Consider the following 12,411-nt stretch of genomic DNA (forward strand, 5'->3'; position numbering starts at 1 on the left):
TGAATGTTCCTACATAAGAAAAATCTTTCTATACTCAGAAAAAGAATCACTTACTTGGAGTAATAGTTAATATAACAAAAAACAGGGGAACTGAATTATGTGGACAGGACTTTGAAATCTCTTACAGTATGAGCAGGTCTGTATTTTTTACATATCATTTACTGACCCGGCAGATTTCAACACTGAAAGAGTTGCACCAAACATAATAGTGTGTCAATGTCTGCAGTGTAGGGAGAATTCAGGCCAAGAAATTAGGAGTCATTATTTCTGGGTTGGAAAAATAAATTTTGGGGTGAAGAAATTCTCAAAGTTGTTGGGATGAAATAAGTTGTTTGCCTCTAAACTACTCACCTTTTGTAAAATATCTGAATAATGGCTATTTATGTCTCAAAACCACTTTTGAACAAAGTAAGAAGCTGGATACGTATGAGAATTCACCCTAGAACCTAAGCAAGGACTATATTGTCTCTTTTGGAGATAGTGAAGAGTGAGTCTGAAGTGAGCGAGCCTCTTATGGCAAAGACTGAATTCCTGCAAGTCTCTTCATGTCCCCCATCTACAAATGTAGATGACTTAGGTTGCTAATGACTTCAGATAGAACATCAAAAGCAAGGGCCACAAAAGAAATAATTAGTAAGTTGGACTTCATTAAAATTAAAATTTCTGCTCTGCAAAATACACTGTCAAGAGAATCAGAAGATAATCCAGAGTGAGAGAAATATTTGCAAAATACATATCTGACAAAGGGCTGTTATCTGAAATACACAAAGAACTCTTAAAACTCAACAATAAGATGAACAAAATGAAAGTCTCTAGGCATGGATTCTCTACATTCAGACTGAATTACATCAATTTCTGCATGCAAAAATCATCAATCTTTCAGCAAAAAAATGGTCTGCTACAAAACCAATGAGAAATAACCCCTCTCCATAGACTCTGGACAAGTAAGAATGCCAAAGGACCCAGACGTTAATACTCCGGCACACACAACAATGACAAAGACACAGTTCCATATTTATTGAAAGAGTGTATCCATTGCTAGTGTGAAATGGCTGTAATATAATTTTAAAAAATAACTGACTATATTAGTTTACAGTATTTATATTAAAAAACCCTAAAACCCTAAATATTTCAAAGTTTATTTTGGTTACACAAGAAAAATGTATAATCCATGAAAAGAATAAAATTGCATTTGTGACAATACAGTGAGTTCAACCTTTACTGCTAATAAACAGAGACATTATATTTTCAGCACAAGGAATAAAAATCACATTCATGGTAATAAATGTCCCTTTTCCCAGTTTCAGAGTAAACCAGAGTAATGTGCTTGTCATTCTTTTCCACTGTTTTTAAATCTACTTATTTCCTTTAAAATCTAAACCTAGATAGCTGCGTTAATATTTAAATTTTTCTTAAATAAAATATTTTCACCTATAAGTTTTTTAAAATATATATTAAGCTTCTCCAAGGGAGGAAAAAAATACCACTCTTACTTTCAAATTCAGTCAGCACTGAAGGCCAGATCCTTCTATAATCTTTAGAACTTAAGGTGATAATTATTATCGCTAAGCAGCAAAATTTAAAAACATATTTAAATTTATTGAAAATCATGATTTTTATGTTAAATCACATTCAGAGTTAAAAATGTATCCTACCTACTATAATCATTATGATGAATTCATTTAAAAAGCTATCTATAAACCATAATATTGATGATTCAAAAGAACTTTCTTTGAAAATGACCTGAAATCTTACCATATTTTTTTACCTAATTAAAAAAAAAAAGTTGATGATTGTTTTTATCTCTGCCTTGAATGTGTTCACAAATAAAACATTTTGAAAAATACTTTGGTCTGAAATAATACAGCACATGCAAATGAAAGTTTCATCCCAGAAATATATTTTAAAGACATAGCTTCTAATTGTGAAATATGATACTTTGAAATACATAAAAGAACTTACGTAGATAGTCTAAGAGTAAAGAAGATGATAGAAGCGTTAATTAAAACCCTTGCAGTTAAATAGAGTGTATGCTTAGTTTCAGAGGGTGAAATACATACTATTAATCCATAGAAAACCAATTTTTCAGTGGACAAAGATATATCCTATCCCTATGAAAAGAAAATTTTTTAAATGTGCAAATATATTTCAGAAAGCATGCATCTGAATAAATCCTCATTTGGGGGTGGTAAAGAATAAAAAAACTCAAATACCCTGTTTGGATAGGCGGCACACTTCCAGTCTTCGCTCGTGAGAATGTCCATAGAGAAGGTATGCTTCTTGTAGTGCACTTTTATACCATTTCTTTTTCTTCGTACATGTTCCTAGCTAAAGAAACACAGAAAAATAATGACTCATTTCTAAATGTATAATTTTGTTTTAATATCTACTTGATTTAGCTATTGAGCTGAAATTAACCCGATTTAATAAGCATTGTAACATACATTATGTAGACTTTGGTATATAATTATTATTTCATTATTAGAGTATAGCAAAGTTGTGGGAATGTTGTACATTAAAAGACAAAGGGTTAGATTCTTGATTCACTAAGATAATATTTTAATATAATTCCTCTCACATTTAAAAAGTTACAAAAAGTTATGACCACCAATGTAACAAAGTAGTCAGTATTAATATATTTTGTTAGCATAATTTGATTCTCTTTTAAGTAACATAACAATGATACTGAAGTGGTATAAACTGAAAAGCCAAGTTTCTTATTGTAAGAAAATTACTTCCATTCACATCCAGTTTTGAGTTATGGCAGAAAAGTGACCTATTCATACAAGTTCCTTAAACTTTTGCCCCAATTTCTTCATCTCTAAAATGTGGATAACAGCATTAATCATAAAGTTTCAGAAGTATTAAATGAAATAATAGATGACAGTTTTCTGGCATAGCAAGCACTCAATCAATGTTATTCTACTTGAATTCAGTACTTTTCTACATGTAATTTATTTTTACAGAAATTTTTAAAGAGAAAAAGAGTGAAAGAATCTCTAGGTTAAAAATGACTTTAAAAATTATCTGACCCACTAATTTTTCCATTGTTATTTTAGAACTTGACTAAAAAGTTTTTTTTTTAAGATTTTATCTTTAAGTAATCTCCACACCCAACGTGGGTCTTGAATTTACAGTCTTGAGATCAAGAGTTACGTGCTCTACTGACTGAGCCAACTAAGCACCCAAGAATCTGCCTAAAAAACTTTTTATAATGTTTTTAAATGTTACAAATTATAAAATTCATACCACCATTTTCTTTTTTGGGAGTTTACCATAAAAAAAAAAAGGTTTTTATTCTATTATTCCATATTTACCACTTACATATAATAATCATATCTTTAACTCAGATACATAATTTACTCCTTATACAGAAATGTAAATCTATATAACACTTATATTTAATTCATTTAGAGAATGAAACTATCCATATATTTAAAGCTCTTCTCAAACTCCACCTTATTCTTGGAGTCCCCAAATTAATATCAACTATCTGTTCCTGTTACACTTAATATTTTCATTTAATCATTCACTACATTCTGAGTTGTATTATAGTTATTTGTATTCATGACTGCCCCTACCCATAAAATGAAAAGTCCCTGAAGACAGAGGCAATAAATAATATTTCATCTTTCTATCCTCCATAGTACCCATTTGCCTAATCTCACTGCACATTATGTAAGCATTCCGAAAGTGCTTGTTAAATTGCATGTTGTTCTAGACAATTATTTATTTTATAAAAAGGAGTCAAAGAATATAATCAAACAAAAACCTACTTTTTTTTCAAAAACCTACTTTTGTGCACAAAATATTTAAATTTCATTCATTAGTTTCATAGAAAAAGAGTTAGGCAGATACAATTTAATAGACATTAGAAAATTTAAACTAAGAATATCTAACTTAGTATCTGCATGTTTAAGATATTTCTGCAGCTCTAATGTTATGGTGCTAAATAAGAAATCAGTGAAAAATAGCTTAGAAGCTGATATGGCACTAAACAATTGATGTTAAGAAAATTTCTTGAGAAAAATCAATACTATAGATAGCTAAAGTAAACTTCGGTGAGTTTGGGGAACCAAAAAGCTTTTTTAAAAACTTGTGTCTGAGATTCTTCAAGAATTTACCAGGAAGTATGTGCCATCTAGTGGTAGTACAATCAAACATCTTCAAAGAAACAAAAAATTAAGACTAATTTATAAAGAATTTTGAATTCCACAATTAGGCTCAACTATGCACTGTATTTTCCAACTAAAGTGGTGTGTACACACCCTGAAGGCTGGAATGTGCCGCCATATCCATCGCTGGTATTGTTTCTCCCAAAGGTACCCATTATTACCAGTTTCTTTCACAGTCTTTCAAAGCTACTGTATGGATCTACAAACATTTATGTTATTTGTATGAATATATCTAATTTTACAGAGTGTTGTGAACAGTTACATATACCTTGAGTTTTTCAATTTTTCTTGCAGATTGCTTCGTTTATTGATTGATTTGACATATTCTAAAACCTTGGGATCTACCACTGAAGAAGGTAGATAAAGCTTACCTTCATTCTAGCTAGTGAAACAGACAATCTACAATAAGCATAACAAATAAATAAAACCTACAGTATGTTAATAGGAGGTTACAAGTTCTATGTAATAAAGAAAAGTTAAGGCAAAAAAGTAGGGTAACTCTCATTGAAAAGGTGACATCTGCAAAGACGTGAAAGAGGACAGGGAGTTAACCACGTAGATATTCCAAAAAAGAGAACTCCAAGCAGAGAAAAAAAAAATACTCTAAGGTGGGAGGATACAAGTATATTCAAGAAGCATCGAAGAAACCAAGGTGGCTGAGGCTAAATGAAGGAGAGTAACAGGTAATGAGATCACAAAATTAACAGGGGCCAGATCATGGAGGTCCTTTCAGGCCATTGCAGGGATCTTGCCTTTTATTCTAAAATGGGACCCATTCCATAGTTCTGAGCAGAAAAATAACATTTGATTTGATTCAGTGTTTTAAAACATTATGATTTTTTATACTATTTATTTATTTATTTATTTATTTATTTATTTATTTATTTAATATCCAAATTAGTTAGCATATAGTGCAACAATGATTTCAGGAATAGATTCCTTAATGCCCCTTACTCATTTAGCACATCCCCCCTCCCAAAACCCCTCTAGCAACCCTCTGTTTGTTCTCCATAATGAAGAGTCTCTTATGTTTTGTCCCCCTCCCTGTTTTTATATTATTTTTGCTTCCCTTCCCTGATGTTCATCTGTTTTGTATCTTAACATCCTCATAGGAGTGAAGTCATATGATATTTGTCTTTTTCTGACTAATTTTGCTTAGCATAATACCCTCTAGTTCCATCCATGTAGTTGCAAATGGCAAGATTTCATTCTTTTTGATTGCTGAGTAATACCCCATTGTATGTATACCACATCTTCTTTACCCATTCATCCATCGATGGACATGTGGGCTCTTTCCATACTTTGGCTACTGTTGATAGTGCTGCTATAAACATTGGGGTGCATGTGCCCCTTTGAAACAGCATATCTGTATCCCTTGGATAAATACCTAGTAGTGCAATTGCTGGGTTGTAGGGTAGTTCTATTTTCAATTTTTCGAAGAAGCTCCAAACTGTTTTCCAGAGTGGCTGCACCAGCTTGGATTCCCACCAGCAGTGCAAAAGAGATCCTCTGTCTCTGCATCCTTGCCAACATCTGTTGTTGTCTGGGTTGTTAATGTTAATGTAAGTGTGAGGTGGTATCTCATTGTGGTTTTGATTTGTATTTCCCTGGTGATGAGTGATGTTGAGCATTTTTTCATGTGTCGGTTGACCATCTGGATGTCTTCTTTGGAGAAGTGTCTATTCATGTCTTTTGCCCATTTCTTCACTGGATTATTTGTTTTTTGGGTGTTGAGTTTGATTAAGTTCTTTATAGATTTTGGATACTAATCCTTTATCTGATATGTCATTTGCAAATATCTTCTCCCATTCCGTCAGTTGCCTTTGTTTTGCTGATTGTTTTCTTCGTTGTGCAGAAGCTTTTTATTTTGATGAGGGCCCAGTAGTTCATGTTTGCTTTTGTTTTCCTTGCCTCTGGAGACCTGTTGAGTAACAAGTTGCTTCAGCCAAGGTCAAAGAGTTTTTCCTGCTTTCTCCTTGAGGATTTTGATGGCTTCCTGTCTTATGTTTAGGTCTTTCATCCATTTTGAGTTTATTTTTGTGTAAGGTATAAGACAGTGGTCCAGGTTCATTTTTCTGCATGTTGCTGTCCAGTTTTCCCAGCACCACTTGCTGAAGAGACTGTCTTTATTCCATTGGATTTTCTTTCCTGCTTTGTCAAAGATTAGTTGGCCATATGTTTGTGGGTCCATTTCTGGGTTCTCTATTGTTACATTGATCTGAGTGTCTGTTTTTGTGCCAGTACCATACTGTCTTGATGATTACAGCTTTGCAATACAGCTTGAAGTCCGGGATTGTGATGCCTCCTGCTTTGGTTTTCTTTTTCAAGATTGCTTTGGCTATTCGGGGTCTTTTCTGGTTCCATACACATTTTAGGATTGTTTGCTTTAGCTCTGTGAAGAATGCTGTGTTATTTTTATAGGCATTGCATTGAAAATGCAGATTGCTTTGGGTAGTATTGATATTTTAACACTATTTGTTCTTCCTCTCCAGGAGCATAGGATATTTTCCCATTTTTTTGTGTCTTCTTTAATTTCTTTCATAAGCTTTCTATAGTTTTCAGTGTATAGATTTTTCACCTCTTTGGTCAGATTTATTCCTAGGTATTTTATGGTTTTTGGTGTCATTCTGATTGTTTTGACCAAAATAAACTATACAAAGGCATGTAGATATAAGATTACCAGTAATAACCTAGGCAAGAAATGATGGTGGTATAGACCAGGATAGTGGCAGCCATTGTGGTGAAAAGTGGTAGGATTCTGGACATAATTTGAAGTTACAGCAAAATAAATTTCTTGACCAACTGAAAATTGGGTGTGAGAGAAGCAGAAGATGACCCTAAGTCTTTTCGACTGAACTAGCAGAAGGATGAACTTTGCTGTCAAGTGAGAAGAAGGCTGTCAAGGAAGTGAGATACTTTTGTGGGGGGGGGGGGGGGTGGAGATCAAGAGTTCAGACCTGTTGGTACAAGATGTCTATTGTGACATCCAAGTGGAGATACCAAGTAAGAGTGTGGTAAGGAAATTCAGGAGAGAAATGAGAACAGCAGATAATATTTATGAATCATCCACACATACACACACACACACACACACACACACACACACACACACACACACACAGAATTTAAAGCCAAGAAACTGGATGACATAACCAAAGTAATGAGGAAACAGATGAAGGTATATCCACACACGTGCTTTGTATGTGCCATTATTTATTTGACAAATGCCCTAGCTATGAACATTTAAGCTATTTCTAATATTATGTAATGTGAAACAATGCTTTAATAAAAAAATTTGTGCATATATCACTTTGTCCATGTGAAAGTGTAAGAAGAGTAAATTCCTAGATGTTGAATTACCAGGTTTGAAGGTGTATTTTAAATTTTGGAAGTTACTGTGAATTCACTCTTGAATGAGATGGTCACAATTTACAATGCCACAAACAGTATGTTTCCTCACACCCTGGAGAAGACTTCTGTGACCACACTTTCAGATCTCTGTCAATATTTTAAGAGAAATACAGTATTTCTTTTTTATTATCATTTTCATTTCTTAAAGTTAGTAATTATGAGAAACTTTTATTTATTTATTTATTTATTTTTAATTTTTTTTTTCAACATTTATTTATTTTTGGGACAGAGAGAGACAGAGCATGAACGGGGGAAGGGCAGAGAGAGAGGGAGACACAGAATCGGAAACAGGCTCCAGGCTCCGAGCCATCAGCCCAGAGCCTGATGCGGGGCTCGAACTCACGGACCACGAGATCGTGACCTGGCTGAAGTCGGACGCTCAACCGACTGCGCCACCCAGGCGCCCCGAGAAACTTTTAATATTTTTCCAACTTTACTGAGGTACAATTGCCATATAACTATGCAAATTTAAGGAGCACAACATAATAATTGGATACCTGTGTATCTTGTAAAATTATTACCATAATAGAGTTAGTTAACACCTCCATCAACTCACACAATAACTCGTGTGTGTGTGTGTGTGTGTGTGTGTGTGTGTGTGTGTGTGTGTGGTGAGAATATTTAAGATCTGCTTTTTTTTTTCAACTTTCAAATACATAATACAGTATTATTAACTTTAGTCACCATGTTGTATATTAGATCCCATATCTTATTCATCAATTTTTCACATTTTTAAAAGCCATTTATGTTTTCTTTTCTACAAGTGACTATTCAAGTCCTGTGTTAATATTTATATAGGTCTTTTTCTTATTGGTTTATAAGAGTCTTGTATAAATTAAGAAAGTAATACACTGCTACATGTATTGCAAGTATCTTTTCCTGTTGACAGTTAATTTTTTAGATATATTTGTATTTTCATTTTGTTCATTTAAATCTTTCATCTTTCTAGCACTAATTTGTGTGTAAGTTATGAGGTATAGCTTCTACTTTATGTTTTTCCCAAGTAGCCATTGGTACCCATACAATTTATTAATAATACAACTTTAATTATTTGAATACAATCTTAACCACTAACTATATTTCCAAGTACTTTGGAGTCTATTTTTGGACTTTATATTGTTCTATTTATCTGTCAAATCACTGTTAGCACGAAACTGCTTTATCTAATGGGGCTTTATTATAGTTTTGTATTTTATAGGCCTACTTCCCTCTTCTATGTTTAATTTTCCTATACATTTTAGCATTCATCTTAAGCCCTTTTTTAAAATTGAGATTACATTAAAAATAATTTAGGGAGAATTGACATCTTTCCATATTAAATTTTCTAAACCAAAAAGAGGATTATATCTTTCCGTTTACTTAGGTTTTATTTTCTGTCTCTTAGTAGCATTTTGAAGTTGTATTCACATAGCTCTTACATATGCTTCTTAAGCTTATTCTAGTGTGTTATGTATGCTTTGTTGCTATAAATGGGAACTTTTATCCATTCATATTTTCACACTGGTTGCCTCTGTATACTAATTTTGTAACTGCCATATAATTGAATTTTCTTATTGTTTAAAATAGTTTTTAGATTTGAGTTCCATGGGTTTTCCAAGTAAACAATTATCTACTAATAATGATAATCTTGCTTTTTTTTCTTTCCTGTATATGTACTTTGGCTCCTTTCTTTGGCTAATTATATTAGCCAATTCTACCAGGACAATTACATAATTGTAGTAATCTTACATACTTTTAAAAACCCCAATTTCCTACCAGAACAACCAGTGTCTTCTCTAATTAAAATAGAACTTTCAGTTGAATGAGTTCATGTATTTTTCAAGACATGCAGAAGTGATTCACGTTTATTTAAATAGACTTCTTCTGCAGAAGCTACCAAAAAGAAATGTTTATTTGTAATCACCTTCATATACTAAACTGTTTAATACATTATCATAATCTTTCAACTGGAATTTGCCAAGAAAGGGCTTCTGGATTGACGAGAAAGAAATAAAGACACAGCATTTCACCAAACATAATAGATTCATCCCATACACTAATTACTAGGGCAAAATTTGTAAAGGATGAATGAACATCATGCTTGAATGAATTATAGTAATAACACTGTGATTAGGTTCAATATTAAAATACTATAGTATTTAGTGAGATAAATCTTCAACTTGAAGGTTTACATTTTAGACAAAATTCAGCAAAGGAAACAATTCTATTTTGAATAAGCTTAAACTAAGGCAAAAACTACCTTTTCCTGGTTTTTTTAAGAAAAAAAATTTTTTTAAACAAAAATAATCTTTTAAAGGCATGAAAACATTTAAATTTACCATTGCAGCCAAAAGTCAAGTACGATAATTAGATTAACACAGATTTTTTCAAAACCAAGTGGTATTGAAAATAGGATTCAAACTCAAGCAGAAAGTAACTGCCATTCAAACTCACTCTATCAACTGCAATGTGGAGGTGTTTAACACTTGACTGAAATCTACAGCAACTTTTGTGACTTTCCTGATAACTCTCGGATAATAAAATGTCCCAGAGTTACTTATTTAGTTCCCTGAAATTCAAAAACTACAATGTCTACTTGCATGTAAGAAACAAAATTCCAAAACTGCATTTGAAGTTAAAGCTTCTGTTCCTCCTCAAGCTAGGGACATACTGTAGGCTAAAGTGGTCCTCCTTTTCCTCCGTGTGTTTCTCTTTCTCTCCCCACATCTTCTGGCTTCTCTGGGATTGAAAAGATTTGGTGTGGAGAATGGAAGAGAAATTGCAATAAATATTTTTGACTGCTACATAGCAGTTTGGGGTTGGTGCTTTCTAGGCTTAAAGCATTTTTTTTTATTGTGGGGTGCGTTGTGGGTTTTTGGAGAATGTTTTCTACCAACTAGGAACAACTTCCCTGACAGAGGAGATCTTTCTTGAGCTGGCTGCTTTCAATCAACCCCCTACCCCATTACCACTTTTCCTGTATTGCTCTGTCTAGATTTCACGGGAGCAGGAAGCCATCTTTCTTTTTTTTTTTATTTTTATTTTTTTTTCAATATATGAAATTTATTGTCAAATTGGTTTCCATACAACACCCAGTGTTCATCCCAAAAGATGCCCTCTTCAATACCCATCACCCACCCTCCCCTCCCTCCCACCCCCCATCAACCCTCAGTTTGTTCTCAGTTTTATTTAAGAGTCTCTTGTGCTTTGGCTCTCTCCCACTCTAACCTCTTTTTTTTTTTTTTCCCTTCCCCTCCCCCATGGGTTTCTGTTAAGTTTCTCAGGATCCACATAAAGTGAAAACATATGGTATCTTTCTCTGTATGGAGGAAGCCATTTCTAGAAGACCCTTCTAAAATGACTACTCGGGGTGCCTGGGTGGCTCAGTTGGTTAAGTGTCCGACTTCGGCTTAGATCATGATCTTACAGTTTGTGGGTTCAAGCCCCGTGTCAGGCTCTGTGCTGACAGCTCAGAGCCTGGAGCCTGCTTCAGATTCTGGTCTCCCTCCCTCTCTGCCCCTCCCCTGCTCACACTCTGTCTCTCTCAAAAATAAATGAACATTAAAAAAAATTAAAATGACTACGATTCTTTTTCCCATGTTGCCTGCATCCTCTCTCCCCCAAACCATGGGAATGCTGGCCATTCTCAGTGCCTCTAGATCTTTTCATTCTGTTGCTAGACCTGATAACCAGGCACTCTCACTCAGATTTCTCAGAGGAAAGCACCAGTATGTTGTGTTGCTCAAGCTCAAGAGTACACACATCATGCTCTCAAAAAATCCCTCATACAGGAAAATGAACATCTTTCCTTTTCACAAAATGGGTAGTGAGGAGGTATAGGGAAAATGCCATAGAATATCATTACTTTCTCCAAAGAAATTCCTGTATGTTCAACCTCAAACCTTTTATATCCTTGCACAAATTAGGCAAAGGGCTGCCAAGCCAGTTTTAGCCCCTCCTTTGCAATGTGAAAGTCTTGTACCTTAGTTTGCAATGTGAAAACAGTCATTTTTGTCTTCATCTTTTGTAGTCTTAAAGACTTAATGTATTTCACTAAAACCTGAATATATTTTAATGTTAAAACTTCCAAATTTTCTCCCACCCCAAAACAAAACACAGAAAAGTTTTCAAATATACTTGTTTAAGAAGGAAATTTTAAACGCAGCTCTTTAGCAAACTTTCAAGGTGCTAACAGCTTATAAAGTGAAGGATTAAGATCAATAACTTTACGTAAGATCATAGAAAGGACAGGACATCTTCAAATCCCAGTAAATTCTATGATGCAAAGACAGAATATCAATTCCTTTGTTACGTTTATATTACTGTGGCAACTTGAGGTTTATCAATCAGTTTATTAAATTTAGGGTGAAGGGGAAAAATAAGTAATCATAGAGAAAAAGAAGTAATCATCATGGAAAGAAAAGGAAGACTCACAGTCTAAAAATTTGTGTGAATTTATGAATGTAAATAAGAGATTCTTGATAGATGTATTCTTGGTGGATGAATAAACATGTAAATATTTGGAGTAAGGATGAGGTTTGAGACTCTCACAGATGGTTAGACAAGGAAGACACTACCCTGTGTCTGGGAAAATTCCCAGCCATGTCCAAAACTGAAAAGGTTGTAAGGTACTGTTTTATATGATCTTGTTTCAACTGTTACTGGCTGACTGAAAGGACTTAATATCATTTTTACATTTCCCAGAATTTGAGGAAGAAACTGAATGTCCCTTTTCATTGAATAAGGTTTGTGCTATCACCACATACTAGTATGGAGAGGCAGAGTCAAAGAAAATAATGTATATGTGCCTGTTCACCCAGGAAGGCCAGAGGAGTGAAATCTGCAA

General features: G+C 33.8%; 1 protein-coding gene across 5 annotated transcripts in view; it reads right to left on the reverse strand.

Moving 5' to 3' along the window:
- The window catches only part of ZCWPW2 (zinc finger CW-type and PWWP domain containing 2), a 154,916-nt gene that overhangs the window by 60,125 nt on the left and 82,380 nt on the right, over window positions 1–12,411 (reverse strand). For 4 of the 5 annotated variants that reach the window (XM_086720593.1, XM_086720590.1, XM_086720594.1 and 1 more), the window contains exon 5: window positions 2,214–2,328. The exons of the other annotated variant lie outside the window; for it this stretch is intronic. In XM_086720593.1, coding sequence (XP_086576719.1) covers window positions 2,214–2,328 — 115 coding nt within the window. The remainder of the gene's footprint in view (window positions 1–2,213; window positions 2,329–12,411) is intronic. 5 annotated transcript variants of the gene reach the window in all.

This window comes from Puma concolor, chromosome C2 (assembly GCF_028749965.1).
Source record: "Puma concolor isolate L17-30 chromosome C2, mPumCon1.1.hap2, whole genome shotgun sequence".
NCBI lineage: Eukaryota > Metazoa > Chordata > Mammalia > Carnivora > Felidae > Puma > Puma concolor.